This window comes from Cucurbita pepo, chromosome 1, assembly GCF_057944985.1.
Source record: "Cucurbita pepo subsp. pepo isolate OVF chromosome 1, ASM5794498v1, whole genome shotgun sequence".
NCBI classification, from domain to species: Eukaryota; Viridiplantae; Streptophyta; class Magnoliopsida; order Cucurbitales; family Cucurbitaceae; genus Cucurbita; species Cucurbita pepo.
The window spans coordinates 19,763,818-19,780,781 of record NC_141798.1 but is presented as its reverse complement, the minus strand read 5'-3'; the positions used below and the strand labels follow the sequence as shown (position 1 = coordinate 19,780,781).

The 16,964-nt window shown below is 35.2% G+C and overlaps 6 protein-coding genes across 7 annotated transcripts; 4 read left to right on the top strand and 2 right to left on the bottom strand.

Moving 5' to 3' along the window:
- Positions 1 to 457: 457 nt before the first annotated feature.
- Positions 458 to 1,532, top strand: LOC111810202 (metalloendoproteinase 2-MMP-like). The gene has a single exon (XM_023696823.2). The coding sequence runs from the start codon at positions 458 to 460 to the stop codon at positions 1,448 to 1,450; it is 993 nt and encodes a 330-aa protein (XP_023552591.2). The 3' UTR covers positions 1,451 to 1,532.
- Positions 1,533 to 3,927: 2,395 nt separating this feature from the next.
- LOC111804063 (metalloendoproteinase 1-like) lies at positions 3,928 to 4,632 on the top strand. Its single transcript, XM_023688782.2, has one exon. It carries the CDS (start codon positions 3,943 to 3,945, stop codon positions 4,591 to 4,593), a length of 651 nt encoding a protein of 216 aa, XP_023544550.2. The 5' UTR covers positions 3,928 to 3,942; the 3' UTR covers positions 4,594 to 4,632.
- A 1,216-nt stretch (positions 4,633 to 5,848) lies between these two features.
- On the bottom strand, positions 5,849 to 6,696 carry LOC111803987 (metalloendoproteinase 1-MMP-like). Its single transcript, XM_023688660.2, has one exon. The coding sequence runs from the start codon at positions 6,694 to 6,696 to the stop codon at positions 5,851 to 5,853; it is 846 nt and encodes a 281-aa protein (XP_023544428.2). The 3' UTR covers positions 5,849 to 5,850.
- Positions 6,697 to 8,079: 1,383 nt separating this feature from the next.
- Positions 8,080 to 9,031, bottom strand: LOC111803743 (metalloendoproteinase 1-like). Its single transcript, XM_023688305.2, has one exon. It carries the CDS (start codon positions 9,019 to 9,021, stop codon positions 8,191 to 8,193), a length of 831 nt encoding a protein of 276 aa, XP_023544073.2. The 5' UTR covers positions 9,022 to 9,031; the 3' UTR covers positions 8,080 to 8,190.
- A 635-nt stretch (positions 9,032 to 9,666) lies between these two features.
- LOC111776310 (ferredoxin-thioredoxin reductase catalytic chain, chloroplastic) lies at positions 9,667 to 12,269 on the top strand. The gene is made up of 6 exons (XM_023655768.2): positions 9,667 to 9,888; positions 10,110 to 10,222; positions 10,767 to 10,816; positions 10,924 to 10,995; positions 11,609 to 11,669; positions 12,051 to 12,269. The coding sequence occupies exons 1-6, from the start codon at positions 9,795 to 9,797 to the stop codon at positions 12,093 to 12,095; spliced, it is 435 nt and encodes a 144-aa protein (XP_023511536.2). The 5' UTR covers positions 9,667 to 9,794; the 3' UTR covers positions 12,096 to 12,269.
- Positions 12,270 to 13,084: 815 nt separating this feature from the next.
- Positions 13,085 to 16,893, top strand: LOC111802287 (uncharacterized). Of its 2 annotated transcripts, XM_087126595.1 has the most exons (8): positions 13,085 to 13,184; positions 13,336 to 13,437; positions 13,592 to 13,725; positions 14,166 to 14,215; positions 14,312 to 14,844; positions 14,987 to 15,067; positions 15,308 to 15,370; positions 16,670 to 16,893. In XM_087126595.1, exons 2-8 carry the CDS (start codon positions 13,393 to 13,395, stop codon positions 16,751 to 16,753), a joined length of 990 nt encoding a protein of 329 aa, XP_086982721.1. In that variant the 5' UTR covers positions 13,085 to 13,184; positions 13,336 to 13,392; the 3' UTR covers positions 16,754 to 16,893. The 2 variants fall into 2 exon arrangements, with proteins under 2 accessions (XP_086982721.1, XP_023542365.2); XM_023686597.2 differs by having other exon boundaries at positions 13,108 to 13,437.
- Positions 16,894 to 16,964: the final 71 nt, after the last annotated feature.

Sequence of the window (16,964 nt, the reverse complement as noted above, 5' to 3'; positions counted from 1 at the left end):
TTCTCTGTTCGTGGACCTCGCACGTTAAATAAACATATTACTTTTATTATATATTTTACGAACTCACGTTTTACTTTATTAAATATAAATATTTGATAACGGAGTAAACCCAACCAAAAAAATTATAATGAATTAGGTTAGGTTGTTGATTGAATAATTCTAGAAGAATTTCCAAATTATTTAACATGTGAAATTAGTGATAAATAGAATAGATCAAAGAAAATAAGCAAATCCAAAAATCTCATAAGCTTCCTCTTTGATTTTGAATTAACTTCATACCTACACGTAACGGCATAAGACTTCCCACATTATACGAAAATAAAATAAAATAAACAAACCAAAATTGGCCTAACTCATATCTTCCCTCATATCAATCCACCACACGTTACCACATCATCTTCCTCCTTGCTATTCATTTTCTATAAATTGCCTCCACAATCTCATCTATAATGCACCAATGGCTTCCAAACCCCTTCAACTCCTTGCTTTCACCCTTCTCCTCCCTTCCCTCTTCCCTCGTTTCGACATCGCGTCGGTCCAATGCCACTCAGAATCGGAAGCTGTGGGCTCATCTCCGATCATTTTGAATCATAATTCCCACGCCCCGAACTCGTCCTCATTGTTGTTTCTCAACAATCTCCAAGGATGTCGTTTGGGTGACACAGCCCAAGGCATTCATAGGATAAAAAAGTACCTTCAACGCTTTGGTTACATTACCAATGTCCAAAAACACTCCAACGTCATGGATCATGATGACACCTTTGATAATGCCTTGGAATCCGCCCTTAAAACGTACCAAAAAAACTTCAACCTTGTTGCCTCTGGAATTTTGGACGCCAACACATTAGCTCAAATGGGGAAGCCACGATGTGGGGTTGAAGATGTTATAAATGGCACAACTTGGATGAGATGGGGAAGGGAAAGGAAGCCAAAAATGCATGCCCATTTTCACTTAGTGTCTCACTTTGCTTTCTTTGAAGGAAACCTCAAATGGCCGCCTTCAAAGTTCCACTTGACCTATGCATTTCTTCCAGGGTATCCCTTTGAAGCAATGATGGCAGTGTCAAGAGCTTTTTCCAAGTGGGCTTTCAATACCCACTTCACATTTTCACGAGTCTTTGACCATACAAAAGCTGATATCAAAATAAGCTTTGAAATAGGAGACCATGGAGATGATGTGCCGTTTGATGGTGCGGGGGGGATTCTGGCGCATGCTTATGCGCCCACGGACGGCAGGCTTCACTTTGATGGCGATGAGGCTTGGTCTGTGGGAGCTGTTGATGGTTATTTTGATGTGGAGACTATTGCGTTGCATGAGATTGGCCACGTTCTAGGGCTTCAACATAGCTCCATTGAAAACGCTATTATGTTCCCAAGCATATCGGAGGGAGTTACTAAGGGTTTGCATGGGGATGACATAGCTGGGATTAGGGCTCTATATAAAGTTTGATTCATTAATTACACTTATGTATAATGTAATTGTATTCAACAATTGTGAAATAAATAAAAATCTATCTTAAAGTTATACGAAACCTCTCTATCTTGTCGGGAACATAAGAATGATAGTTTGTTTCTTGGATCATATTTTCGTACTAGAAAACCTCTCTATCTGGTCCGGAATATATCTTATTTATTTGGGCCATTTTGAGAAAACAAAATATAAAGTCATGAAAATGGGAATTGTGAAATCCCACGTCAGTTGAAGAGGAGAACAAAATATTCTTTTTAAGTGTCTTGAAATCTCTCCCTAGAAGACGCGTGTTAAAACTGTGAATCTGACAATTGTACATAACAAATCAAAACATATAATATCTACTAGCAATGGACTTGAATGGTTACTGTCAATCTTTTCTTTTGTCATTTAATGGGTTTGATTTATATTTTAGGGTTAAAATATGCTTCGAAATCTTTTAATTTCAACCCAATCTTTATTTTAATTTTGGAAAAAAAAAAAAAAAAAAAAACTCTTTATCGCCTACCCGTTTACTTCTACTCGATAATATAGAGTAACTAATAGTTACAACGTAAGAAAAAAATCGAGAACTCACTTATTAGTATAAGCAGTGACTTTCATTTCTTTTAAGTTTTTACTAATAATCTTATCTTCGATTCTCATTTAGATGTAGTCTTGGTCCATTCATATATCCATCATTTACTCGGGTATCACATTACTATTACTATATTAATAGTAAAATAAGGTTCACGAAAACTTGTAACCCCACATCGTACAACTCTCTTCAATAAAAGTCAATTGTTAGAAATTAGACGATTAAAACCCTATAGGGCAAGTAGTTACGTGTTTAATATCACAACCATATTAAGAACATGGTAGGTTGTGACCTTCACACAGTGCGGGCCACATAAGGGTCGACGCCTTGTGGTCACATGTGAGAGTCACAACTTTTTTTTTTTTTTTTTCTTCTTCTTCTTAATATGGTCGTGACATTCTCCCCCACTTAAAACTAGTCGTCCTCGAAACTCTTTCAAAGAAGATAAAAACTTATTCAGCCTTTTTTGCTTCATAATCCGTTATAATAAAATAAAATAAAATTATGAAATTATTCGAGAGTTGACTTATATTAAGCTTGAGATTTACCATTCGTGTTCTAATTTTCTACTTAAGAAATCACCATAGAATTAAAAGCGTATTCATCAAAGTTACATTTTACATGCTTCATTGACCGCTAGATTAGCCTATAGTTATTAATTCTTAGAATCCCATTTAAAAGGTTTGACTTTTAATCTTATATTATTTATTATTATTATTTTTTTAAAATTTCATTGGTTGTTGTTATTTATTTATTTATTTTTAATTTTTAGAAAAGTTGTTGCTTTTTTTTTTATCATAATATAATAAAAATATTTTTCTACTAGTTTGGACCATGCACTATGCCTGTAGTTTTAATACACATTTTCATTTCAAATTAATTATTTAATGCACTGCCTATATATTAATGAAAGGAGGACTAAGAATAAAAAACTCACATAAAAAATCAAGGAAATTATCATTTTTTTTTTAAATTTTTTCAGGAATGAAATTATCTATTTCAACATTCTTTAATTATACTAATAATCTGACCCAATGAACATCCCATGAATGAATGAAGATTACATTCGAATCAGAACCATCCTCAAGATAAGATGACTAAAAAAAGCTAAAGAAAATGAAGTCATTACCTATACTAACAATATGCACTCTCCATTTTGGTGGCTCAATAATAGAAACTACATGGTTAAACGTGTTTTATTTCAACCACTATTTATCTTTTAACTTTGCTGAGCTCATCTCAATCATTTGTATCACATGATTTGATTATATGACTGGATTCTAGTCTAAACACTCATGACTCGTTCTAAAAAACCTTCGACCGCCAGTGGCAAAAATAACATGTAGTTCCTTTTGTCACTTTTTTTTTTTTTTTTTAATTATAAAATTAGTGAGATTCAATTATAGAAAATATTTTAAATAGAATTGTAAAAAATTAATATTGGTCTATCATTAATTTTTCAACTCTCATTAAAAACTATAAACACTATGCTAAACACAATTAGCCTATAAAATTTTGCACAACCAAATTATCAATATTACTTTTTTTTTTTCCTTCTAAAAAATTTACTTTTTTTCGTACGAACTTCAAACCCATTCATTCAAAAAATTTCAATACCTTAAAATTTTCGTAAATTTCGAAGAAATAATATACTTAAATATTTTTAAATTTTCCAAACATGACATATATTCATGAATAAAAAGAGTTGACTTTTATCGAGAAAATATCCTCTAAAAAATCAAGCATGGTAAAAACATTCATTTTTAAACCTTGGAATGCAAAATATATTTACATAAGTAATTAATGGCATTAAAGATGAGTATTACAATAACCAAGAGAGACGTGAAAGTAGAACATTGTTTGTTGGGTATAAATAGGGTGGAAATTGTTTAGTATGTTGCATATAACAATGGCATCCTCGAAAGCTTTTAAAACAACGTTGTCATTGGGGGTTGTCCTTGTGGTGTTGTCGTTGTTCCCTGGTTCAGACGGATGTTGGGCCGAAGAGAGTTACAACAAAACCCAACATCGTATAAAATTCCACAAGGTTTCTCGCTACTCGTTCTTCCAAGGCAACCCCAAATGGCCTCCTTCCAAGCGCAGTCTCACCTATAAATTCCTTACGGGCTTCCCAACTAATGGGAAGCCCCCAGTGGCTAGCGCTTGCGGCAGGTGGGCGGCAGTGACCCCATTCACATTTACAGAGGTCCCCAGCTCTGCCCCTGCAGACATCACAATAACCTTTGCGAGACTGAACCATGGAGATGGATACCCGTTTGATGGTAAGGGGGGCACGCTGGCCCATGCCTTTGCACCGACGGACGGTAGGCTTCACTTCGACGCGGATGACAGTTATGTCATTGGCGCTGCTCCTAATGCATTTGACTTGGAAAGTGTGGCGGTGCATGAGATGGGGCACATCCTTGGGCTTGGACACAGCAATGTTGTACAGGCCATTATGTACCCATCCATTAGTTCTGGAACGGTCAAGAAAGAACTGCAAGCTGATGATATCAATGGAATTAAAGCTCTATATGGATTCTGATTACGACTACTAATGTCATAGAATAAACGATCCTAGCTCAAATAATAAAATAAAATAACTCTTTTTTAGCCTATTAATTAATGTCCAATCATATATATCTTAACTAATTATATAGATATATATAAGAATATCTTTCTCTTTTCTCTTAATTAATTAATTATTTTATATATATATATATGGAGAATATCACAATTTTTTCTTTTTTTTTTTTTTAAAAAAATACTCCTAAACTTTTAAAATCAGCGTTAAAAAGTTTGAAGATAATTTATGAGGTATTGATAGATTGGTAAAAAATTTTGAATTTTTTTATAAAGGAAAAAAGAAGTGTTCATGTTACTTTTAAAATTTCATGATTATTTTTTAAATATACTACTAATAATAAGGGTATTTTTGTACTTTTAAAAAAGTTGAACGATATTAATGATTTTTTTTTTTAATTCAAGTATTTTTTAAACAAAATACTCACGTTATTCATGTATTATTAAAATTTATGAAAGTTTAGAATTATTTTTTTTTTTGGACTTATTAATTTATACTCTTTCTCAAATTCCTAAATTTCACACATACATCAATTTATATCATTCATTATAAAATGGAGCAGGTAGTTCTAGTTTTCAAACTATGGACTTTAGACGTTTATTTAACTAGTCGGATCCATCCCGAGTGAAAAATTCATGTTGAAATGGAAAATGAAAGAAGAAAGAGAGAGATTTCTTTCTATTAGCTAAAGGTCGAGGTCAGGGACAAAGATTTTCTGTCCCCATCTTTATTCCAACCTCTGACCCCACCAAATCTCTGTCAATCTCTGATGGGAAACTTGATCTTCACGGAGAATCTCCACCAATACTATAAAAATAAATAGAAAATTTTAAAGTAATGAGAATTGAAATAGGAGGCAAGAATGGAGAACTTGTCTCTACCCATGGACATCTCTAGAAGCCTCCATCAATGCATGATCCGATCACACGGTAGATTTGAAGGACATGACCATGGTGATGGTACTCCATTCGTTGGCCGTGGGGGAGATTTGGCCCATGCCTATGAACCACGGGACGACATATCCAAACTAAGTACAAAGAAGAGAAATACGAAATAAAAAAAAAAAGTAAAAGACAAATGTTTGCATCAATAACAAAATGAGCAATCTCTTGTTAAGCTTATTTATTTCGAGAGAATTAGAACATAAGATAGCATAGCAGCTTGTTCCAATTGTGTTAAAGCTAACACAATAAACTAATGAATCTCCACAGTGTTGTGCTATTTTTCCCTAAATCCATTATACAAAGCCAAGAGTCCATTAACATCATCGTCGTTTAGGCCCATCACAAAATTAGGACCAATAGATGGCCACATGACAGCGTTTCTAAAGCTGCTGTGGCCCAGCCCAAGAATATGTCCAAGCTCATGCAACGCCACACTCCCCACATCATACTTATCAGGATAAGCTCCATCCGCCCAAGCCTCCCGCGCATTGAAGTGAAGTCTCCCATCTTCAGGCGCAAAAGCATGCGCCAATTCTCCACTTCCCTCCTTGAAAGGATGCCCATCTCCATGCTCTCCTACTTCAAAGCTTATTTTAACATCTTCCTTATTCGCACTACCTTTTGTGAATTTAAATCCACTTTTTGAACTCCAATTGTGCATGGCTCCAACCACTGTAGCCTTGTACTGTTTTGGAAAACTCCCAACAAATGCGTATTTCAGATTGTATTTGGACGTCCCCCATTTCGGTTTCAAATCATTGATAAATGTGTAATGAAGTCCTATGGGGTGATCCCTGTCCCCGTTCCCGTCTCCGCCCGTCTCGTTGATGAACACGTCGGGAACTCCACATCGAGGCTGCGACATTAGCTCCAAAGTCTCCCCATCCAAAATGCCACTCACGTTGAGGTTGAAGAATTTTTGGTATGACTTAATGGCAAACTCCAAGTTGTCATCAAAGACGTTGCCTTTGGTCTCCACATTTGTGTTCAAGTAACCATAACGTTGGAGGAAGGCTCTGACGTGGTGGATTCCTTCTATGCTGTGGCCCTTCCCACTTCCTACAAGATGTTGGGGAAATATAGACGAAGACAACTTGCGGGTGTGAAGATGGCGCGCCATGATGGCGTGAGGTGCTATGGCGGCGACAAGTATGAACATCAGTTGGAGACATGATGTCAAATCCATGTTCACGACAAGATAGAGACAAACTAAGATGGGTGTGTGATGAATATGGGTTGGAATTTTGGGCCCTTTTAAAAGAAAATTACATGAAGGAGAAAAAACAAAACTAAGGTTGAGTTGCTATATGCATACATCAAAATTAAATAATTTGAATGCCAGGCATTGTCCATTTCATGATACTATAATTAAATAGAGGATCTTGGGGACATAAATTTATACACGGACAGAAATGTTCTTTCATCATCTTCAATGGATTCTTTTCCTACTTGCTTCCTGTTTAAGGTAAGAACAAAAATTGAAACAATTCTAAGTCCACCTTTACTAAATATTATCTTCTTAGACTCTAAACACATAGTTAGAAAATATTGTCAGATCCAAGGGTCTTAACAAATTAATTTTTTTAGAAAAAAAAAATACTTATAAACTTTCAAAATCCACATTAAAAAGTTTGGAGATAATTTATGAAGGGTTTATAGACCGATAAAAAAGTTAGATTTTTTTTTATTAAGGAAGAAACACGTTTATGCTACTTTTAAAATTTCGTTTTAAACATAGTATTAATAATAAGGGTATTTTTGTACTAAAAAAAAGTTGAAAATTACTGCTAACTTTTTTTTTTTTTTTTTTTTTTTTTTTTTTTTTTTTTTTAATTCTAAGGATATTTTTTAATTCATTATTCAAAGTTTAAAAGTATTAATTAAAATTTATAAAAATTTAAGACTATTTTTTAGACGTATTTAATTTCGCCTATTAATTTATACTCTTTCTTAAATTCCTAAATTGGAACTTTCACCTAAATCAATTTATATCATTCATTATAAAATGGAGCTCTAAAACTCGGCTTTAGATGTTTATTTAATTGGCGGGATCTATCTTAAGAAGGTGGAGAATTCATATTGAAATGCGAAAACGAAGGAGGAAGGAGAGATTTTTCTTTAGCTAAATGAAGATGAGGACAGCACAAAGATTTTCTGTCCCCATCTGTCAATCTTTGATGAGAGATCTGATCTTCACGGAGAATCTCCTACCAATATTGCAAAAATAAATAGAAAATTTTGAAATAATGAAAATTGAAATAGAAGGAGAACTCGTCTCCACCCCCATCCCATAGACACATCTCTACAAGCCCCCATCAATGCACGATCCAATCACACTATACGTTGTGAAGGACATGACCATGGTGACGGTACCCCGTGGGGTCGCTGGCACATGCCAACGAACCATGGGATTTAGCAAGTATTGAGTAAGAAATGATGTATAGAAAGTAAAAGATAAATGCTTGCATCAATAACAAAATAAGCAATCTCTTATATTAAGCTTTATTTCTATAGAATTGCAGCATAAGATAGCATAGCAACTTGTTCCAATTGTGTTAAAGGTGAAAACAAGGAACAAATGAATCTCCAAACTGTTGTGCTAGTCTTCCTGAAATCAATCATACAAAGCCGAGATTCCACTAACATCATCGCTGCTTAGCTCCTTCTTCGTATTAGGACGCATAGATGGCCACATGACGGCATCTCTAATGTCGCTGTGGCCCAGCCCAAGAATATGTCCAAGCTCATGCAATGCCACACTCCCCACATCATACTTATCAGGATAAGCTCCATCCGCCCAAGCATGCCACGCATTGAAGTGAAGTCTCCCATCTTCAGGCGCAAAAGCATGCGCCAATACTCCACTTCCCTTCTTGAAAGGATGCCCATCTCCATGCTCTCCTACTTCAAAGCTTATTCTAACATCTGTGTCGTCCGTACTACCTTCTGAGAATGCAAATACACTGTTTAAACTCCAGCTGATCATGGCTTGAACCACTGTACTCTTGTACTGTTCCGGAAAACTCCTAACAAATGTGTATTTCAGATTGTATTTGGACGCCGACCATTTCGGTTTCGAATCATTGAAAAATCTGTAATGAAGTCCTATGGGGTGATCCCTGTCCCCGTTCCCGTCTCCGCCTGTCTCGTTGATGAACACGTCGGGAACTCCACATCGAGGCTGCGACATTAGCTCCAAAGTCTCCGCATCCAAAATGCCACTCACGTTGAGGTTGAAGAATTTTTGGTATGATTTAAGGGCGAATTCCAAGTTGTCATCAAAGGCGTTGCCTTTGGTATCCACATTTGTGCTCAAGTAACCATAACGTTGGAGGAAGGCTCTGACGTTGTGGATTCCTTCTATGTTGTGGCCCTTCCCACTTCCTACGAGATGTTGGGGAAATATAGACGAGGACAACTTGTGGGTGTGAAGATGGCGCGCCATGATGGCGTGGGGTGCTATGGAGGCGACGAGTATGAACATCACTTGGAGACATGATTTCAAATCCATGTTCACGACAATATAGAGACAAATTAAGATGGGTGTGTGATGAATATGGGTTGGAGTTGGGAGCCCTTTTGAAAGAAAATTGCATGAAGGACAAAAACAAAGCTAAGGTTGAGTTACTATATGCATATATCAAAATTAAATAATTTGAAAGCCTGGCATTGTCTTGTGATTCTATGTTCGATAAGATTTCGTGATCCTATAATTATGTCTAAGATCTAGTGGACATAAATTCATAAATTCATAGATAGAGAGAAAAGTTCTTCCATCATCCTTAATGGAATTTTTTTATACTCATTTTTGGCATGATATCAATATTATTTTTAATTTTTTAATTTTTTAATTTTTTTTTTTTTTCATTGATTTCAAATTCGAAGATAGAATTAAAAAAAAAAAAAATTATAATTGGGCCGATGACATGACGGGTTTGTCATGGGCCCAAGGCCCGGAATCAGATCAAATCCGAACCGAGTGGTTCGTAGAGCTCGCTCCCTGATATTTGGGATGTGTGGAATGGCGTCCTCCCAAATTTTTCTATTAAATTCAATTATCTTCGTTTCAGAAAATTAATTACAATTATAATCCCTTTACTCCCACAATATTTAACAACAAAAAGAAATAACTATGAACAAATCCACAGATTATCCTTCTTCTTCCTCCTCCCAATTTACAGATTTCTTCTCTTCCTCGTTTTCCGTTGCTTTGTCCTAATGATTCTACAAGCTTTGTCGTTCAATATCGCCGTTCCACTCTCCGGTTCTTCCACCGGACGTTCCCGTCACAGCCATGTCGTTCGAGCTCAAGGTAATTATAGCCGGTTTTTTAAACTGATTCTAAATCTTGTTCTACTGTTGTTTGGAATTTATCTTTTCAAATCTCGACATTCTAGCGCCAATTTTTGTTTGCTGTATCTTTCTCTGTGGATTCATTTAGATGTCCAACAACAAAGTTGTTCTTCTTGTTATTGTTCCTGTCTACCGCTTTTGGATATAGATAATTCGAATGTAATTTTTTTGTTACTTCAGGGGAACCGTCCGACAAGTCGGTCGAAATAATGAGGAAATTCTCGGAGCAGTATGCTCGCAAGTCAGGAACGTATTTCTGTGTGGACAAGGGGGTTACTGCTGTTGTAATCAAGGTTATTTTCTGAGATTTTCTTGTGGTGTTATTTCCGTTACTTATAAATGGAATTTTCATTTTTCTGTCTTATTTCTGTAGTCATGAAGTTGTTTGAGTGGCTTACATGATTGTGTTTTATCTGTTGACCTTTATGGAACATCTCATTGATTGCACGTAAGGAATTGATAGGTTTTCTAGTTACTCGTTCTCAAATTGAGCAATTATTTATTAGTTTGTGAAGCAATAGAGGAGAAGAAACTTTGATAGGTCTGTTCTCCCGCAGGTAGACGATAACTTTTAAGGAAATTTGATTACCTATATTCTTTGGAAATATTTTTTCTTGACATTGCTGATAAAGTTCATGATGGAAGAGTTTAGTTTTACTGTGGCAAGTTGATTGCATAAGTTCCAGAAGTTTATAACTCGATGAACCTGTACTAATGGATCTTTGTTTTTAGTCTCCATTATGTTTATGGGTACAGTTGTATCGACATTAGATGAAATTGATTGAATGTCGTTGATCTGTAACTAGTGTAAGAGAAGCTCATATTAGATCTAAACAGGGACTGGCAGATCACAAAGATACATTGGGTGCACCACTCTGTCCCTGTCGGTCAGTGTTTATAATGCTTTGTAGAAATCCTGTAATATTTTCTGGAACTAATGGTAGTTCAAACTATCTTTAATTCAGAGTTAAATAGTTTGGTTATTTTTTTTCAGGCATTATGATGACAAAGCTGCTGAGGTTGCACAAGGTTTTTGGAATTGTCCATGTGTTCCAATGAGAGAAAGGTAAAATATGCACTTATATCATCGGGAAGTTTCTTTTTTGCGATCTGGAATTCATGAAACTATATACCTGCCTGTCTGCATTATACTCATAAAACGTTTCTCACTTGATTTATTGACTGACTGAATGATCTGCATTAGGATGATTCGGCTTTATAAGTCTTTATTCTTATGAAAGAGGAAGGAAAATAGAAGGGGTGGGAGATTATGGCTATCCATTTTAATTTGTTTCTTAAGATGATGGGTGTTGAGATTTACAGTACTAGGTTATTAAACTTGGAAGTAAATACCTTGAGCCCTATACTGATTTTTCGCGGATGAAGAGCAGGGTTTAAATCTTTCATAAACTGACTTTGTTAGAACTATTTCCCATGGTCAGCTGGTAAACTAAATTTTTAGTCGGTTAGTCACACATAACCAAGCTGTTCACTCTAGCGAGTAAGGTTGTTTTTGTGTTATATTCGATACCAGGAATATGGTAATAACAGGCTGACTTTCAAAGCCCTTGGATATTGGAATGTTTCAGGAAACAAGGAAATGTAGATGATAGGACGCTGTTACTCATCTTATTCCATATCAGGCACATCTGGTCTGAAAATTAATTTTTTCTTGGCAGGAAAGAGTGTCACTGCATGCTTTTCCTAACTCCTGAGAACGACTTTGCAGGCAACGACCAGGTAATTGTTATCAGTTACTCTTGATCTGAAAGATTATACTGATACTTCTAATTCATGGAAAGAATCTCAATGTAATGACTACAGACTGAATGACAATTCAATTTACCTGAAGGTGTATGATTTATTGTTAGACACTATTACCACTCCAGATTGCAACTGAATTTTCTTATTAATTTCATTAACAAGCTCCACTCCTTGAACACTATGCTAAATGTGAAGTTGGGAATTATCACAAGTTCTTTTAGCCGGAAAAAATTGAATATTAAGCTAAACTGCAAATATTATGGCTATTTACTTTGCATATGTTGCAACTATCCATTGTTTCTGTTGTGAATAATTTTTTCCTGGTCTCGTTGGATTTCTGATTCCTCTTTTCTGTAGGTGATCACCATGGAAGATATCAAGGCAACAACAGCAAACATGTAACCTTCAATTTCCACTTGTTAATTTCATTCACAGTACTTCATACTGTGCTATGATGATTGAAAGGGGTGGAAATATACAAGTATAATTATGTATGTAACACTACATGCTGATGAGATCATGAATTGTTGTGCCATATCTGCCACTGACAAATGATTACATTTCTTTTCCATGGTATTTGTAACATGTAAGTTTTGACCCAACAATATTTGGTTTGGCTTAGTTTGGCTAGAACCATACATGGATGGGTGTTTTGGGAGAGGATCCAATGCAGGAGTTGTTAGTGGTGAAAAATATGAGTTAGGAGAAAGAACCCTATACCCTTTTCCTTTTACTTTCGAGATGAGCGATTGGAAAAGTAATAATAATTATAATCAATAAAGATGTTGCTATTCCTATTCTATTGTGAGCATAATGTAAATCCCCAGTTTCTTACTTGAATTTTCCGTTTTTAAGTTCGATTTTCCACCCGAGTAATTTTGAGGTTTGAACAATGTAGAATTTTGCATTTATTTTTTTCTTTTCTAAATCCTTAGTTCAAGTTTTAAAAACTAAAAGAAACCATTTTTTTTTATAATTTAGTCAATGAATTGTAAAAAAAATATGTAGGAATAATGTTTAGGAGGCTCTAATTTTCATCCCAATACAAGAACCTTGGCACAGGTCGCAATATCTTATTTTAGGGCATGAAATAAAATTAATTCAGTCAATGGAGTTTGTAGCAATGTCGAGTACGTTTACAAAGTTTATATAGTTTAGCCGGTAAATTTAATGTATATTTGAAAATATTTTAAATGTTAAATTGTAAATTTAATTCTAATGATAATATCTGTTAGTACCTCCTAAAACTAAATAGATTTTAATTCTGATTTGATTATTGTTCAAGAAAAATAATAAATACAAACTAATATGAAATTTTGAGTATAGTAATATTGTTTTATGGATAATTAAAAATATTTTTGTAATTTCCTTAAGAAACTATTCATATAAATGCGAAATTTCGGTCTTTTACGATTTTCGATTTCAGGTGCCCTGGCGTTGTAGCCCAGCCCACACTGACTCCGCCAATTGGCTCAACAATTGCCGCGAACCGTAAGCGCGCGCCCCTCAACATCATCGTCTTCTTCATTCCTTTCCCAATTCCTGACAACAGTTTGATTATTATTCTAGGGTTTCGTTGCACTTCTGCTTATGAATTTTCAATTCTACCTTTCATTCTGTTCCATCCCTCTTTGTTTTAAAGCTAGATAGGTTGATCCCTCAGACCTTTTCAGAGGTCTACCGCGCTCGTTTCTCGGAGATGTCGAGGCCCCAAGTCACCATCACTCTCGGACGCTCTGGTCAGGTAATCGCATTTAGTTTGTTCAAGCGTTTTTTTAAAAAGTAAATAGGAAACCAGAGATTTTTCGAGTTTGCCTTTAGTTTTTCTTGTACCAGTTATGTCATCGATGATTATTGCACTTACTGAGCTTTTCGTTTTGTGATCGCATCGTTTTCAGGTGATAAAGAGAGGAGGTATAGCCTCAGACTTCGCACAATCGAACATTGATTCTGGATCCGAGCCAAGAAGAAAACGGTATCTTGAGAGATCAGCTGATAATGCTGAAGATTTGTTTTCGTCCACGAATAAGAGGTTGCTTTCTTTTGCTCTACTTCTGTATTGACTATTACTAGCATATACCTATCCGGGCATTCTTCCTTTTCTTTTATTTTCTTCGTAGCCCATATCTCCGGTAAGTCTGTATTTTTTCAGTTGTTCTCAGCTTTCACCTTGTTGGTTCTTCTTGCATTTATGGTGTACTTTAACTTGAAAAATTGAACGAATTGTTGGCCACTTATTTCTTCAGTTAATTTGATTTCATGCTCTTGAGACCTCCCTAATTTAAGTGCTGCTGTAGAGATAATAACGTTCCTTTTTATGAAGTATATTTTGTGTCGTTGGAGTTTTGATTTTTCATACAATGATTACTTTGTGGATTTGTATTCTTTATGAATCTCCTCATTTTATCTACGAATTTTGAACTAGTATATATTCTGAATTTTGCATGCCTTAGTTGAGTATTCTCTTTGCAGGCAACGTGGAGATGGCTTTCCCTGGAGTTCAAATGGTGAAAGAAAAGACGGTACTGGCAAATTCTCTGCTTATATTATTGTATGTTTTTCTACACGTATTGGTTTTCTTTGATCTCATGATTACTTCTGTTCTTATTTGAATAAAGCCTACAGAGTTGGTCAAAATGATCTTCGCTTGAAACTTATGCGCAAAAATCAATCCAAGAAATTTGGTAGTGGAGAAGAACACCGGAGGATGAGCTTACACCATCAATTATCAAAAAATTCGCTGGCCTCAACTAGTGGAGATGTATTACATGGTAGGCATGAATTTCGAGGGAGCAATCTTATAAGGCGACCACATGCTGGAGAAAGTGCCGATGATCTATACCTAGAGCAGTCGCAGAGGAAAAGTGCTGTTTCATATGTTGATAGATTGAGAGTTAGATCCCCAGATGGGATCATGAAAAGGTCCATGGGGCTTTCACCACCTAGATACAATGATGAGTTTAGGAGAACCTCATTTATGATGGAAGCTGATCGTTCAAGAGGTGAATGGTTTTTCAAAAACAGCGTTGCTGACAGTTATAGGTCTGTAGACTCTGCTCCTGGGAAAATGAAAGCCGCCCTCCCTGTATCTGGCAAGGGAGTTAAGGATATCCCACCAATAAGTGGCAGCATGCAGAGAAGTTCCACAATGGTACACCCTTTGACCGTTTTGCTTATTGGCCTAATTTAATGTGCCAACTCAATTTATTAAGTTCTATAATCTTATAGATTAGCTCATCTTTGATGCCGGATTGAGCCTTTTGTTGATAAGCCTTGTTAATGATTGTTTACAGGGGGAGGGTTCTCTTTCTGTTGCTGGCTTGTTGAATTCACTTGGTTTGGGGAAATATTCCATTCATTTTCAGGCAGAAGAAGTAAGTCATCTCTGCTTGTATATTGTTTTTCAGTATTGCCGAATGTATGTATTTTCTTGAAAGTTAAAGTTCTTTTTCATTAATCGATCAGAAGTTTATATCTGGTTAAAAAGAAAACGTTATAAGATGTAGAACGTAGATTCTGTAGCATACAACAAATGGGTTTCTCTTACCATATGAATGTTATGTATGGTGTTCCTTATGCTTGTTTATGGACTTTTTAATGCTTGTATCTTGCAGATTGATATGACAGCTTTGAGACAGATGGGAGACAAGGATCTTAAAGAGTTGGGGATACCAATGGTAATTCCATTTCCCTGGCCTTCTACGATTTTCAAACTCTAATTGAAAAAACATTTTTTTGCTTTCCGACTTACTTTTAGTCCTGTATGTGGCGTGCTTGCCTAACTGCGATTTTGATAAACCCTGTTAGTTGAGAACTAGCGTGTCATACCATCAAGTTTAAGTTGACAAAGGGTTGGGTTTGCGAGTGAATAGCCTTAGGATTTATTCAACATGTCCTGGACTGGAATTTTGAATGTTCCATGAGCTTCCAAGTGTTATAATTTTATAGGCCTTACTAATGTTGCTTGAGTATACTAAATAAAATTGAAAGCTATTTTTCATGGGAATGGATATGAGATAGATAGGGCTTGTAAATTAGTTTTAATTCATAATTACTGAATTCCAGAATCAATTAATTTGCTACACTTTGATAAATTACTTTGTAACGTTAAAATTACCTAATCTTTAAATTATTTTTCAATGACTTCAAATTTTTGAACTCTAACTTTGATTATACTTAACTGAAAAAATAACTCTGCTAATATTGATTGATACTAAAATTATATTGAATAATTACTAATTTGTCTTACGTCATTTTAGTTAACTTTAGTTAACTGATAAATTAACTAATTTCATTGAAGAAGCAACCATTTTATTGTACTTGAATTGATTACATCAATTAGTTAAGACATGATCTCGACAGAGACGAGGTTTGAATCTTCTCAACAACAACAAAAGAAAAAAAAAAAAAAATCAACTTATTTATGACTAATTTATCAACTCTGAAACTTCTGTTCATACTATATTGGTTTATTTTACTTAATTTTACTAATTTATTAATACAATAACGAAGATATGAAATCCTAAGCAAAGATCCATTCAACTAATGCAGTATTATTGAAGTTTTCTATCTATGTACCACCAAATTCATCTTATTTCTAGATGTCGTTTTTCCATACAAACCTTAAACGAATGCTCCTAAAGGATACTGATAGGGTCAATAATACTACCATAGTCTGAAGTGGCTTGGTTTCTATGTTATATTGTTTATGTAGTTGTTTTCATCTGTCGCATTATCATTTATCTGATTATTAGTACTGCCAAAGAAGAATGTGTCATATGCACTATGAAATCATTTGATAAAAGTACTCTATACGTACGTGGTAGTTGCCTCCTAACTAGTTTACCAGTGTACGTGGTAGTTGCCTCCTAACTAGTCTAGTTTAATGATTTCACTTGGAACTTCAATATCATCCAAGCTTGTTGTATGCATTGGAAATTTAATTTGAACCCTCACTTGATACTTCTATTTAACAGGGACCAAGGAAAAAGATTCTTCTTGCCCTGTTGCCCCGTTCTAAGCAGCGGCCGCCACCACCATTCTCAATTGGACGAGCGTAGAGTTCTGGATCACTTGTGTCTATCGTCTGAAATGTTTACGGGTGTATTCCTTTTGTAAATTAGAGCCCTCTTTGGGGATGTTTTTATCTGTATGTATGAACATTTTGAGGATAAATTTAAGCAGCAGAATCAATTGTGTATAGTGCATTCATTGACCTCTGCCTTACTAGTGCTGTTCTTAGCATGCGTGGATAGAACTTTTAACAATTTA

Coding starts and splice junctions, on each gene's coding strand:
- LOC111810202 (XM_023696823.2), top strand. CDS start 458: ATGGCTTCCAAACCCCTTCAACTCCTTGCTTTCACCCTTCTCCTCCCT.
- LOC111804063 (XM_023688782.2), top strand. CDS start 3,943: ATGTTGCATATAACAATGGCATCCTCGAAAGCTTTTAAAACAACGTTG.
- LOC111803987 (XM_023688660.2), bottom strand. CDS start 6,696: ATGGCGCGCCATCTTCACACCCGCAAGTTGTCTTCGTCTATATTTCCC.
- LOC111803743 (XM_023688305.2), bottom strand. CDS start 9,021: ATGGCGCGCCATCTTCACACCCACAAGTTGTCCTCGTCTATATTTCCC.
- LOC111776310 (XM_023655768.2), top strand. CDS start 9,795: ATGATTCTACAAGCTTTGTCGTTCAATATCGCCGTTCCACTCTCCGGT. Junction 9,889..10,109: donor CCATGTCGTTCGAGCTCAAG/GTAATTATAGCC, acceptor TTGTTACTTCAG/GGGAACCGTCCGACAAGTCG. Junction 10,223..10,766: donor TTACTGCTGTTGTAATCAAG/GTTATTTTCTGA, acceptor AGATCTAAACAG/GGACTGGCAGATCACAAAGA.
- LOC111802287 (XM_087126595.1), top strand. CDS start 13,393: ATGTCGAGGCCCCAAGTCACCATCACTCTCGGACGCTCTGGTCAG. Junction 14,216..14,311: donor AAATGGTGAAAGAAAAGACG/GTACTGGCAAAT, acceptor ATTTGAATAAAG/CCTACAGAGTTGGTCAAAAT. Junction 15,068..15,307: donor TTCATTTTCAGGCAGAAGAA/GTAAGTCATCTC, acceptor TGTATCTTGCAG/ATTGATATGACAGCTTTGAG.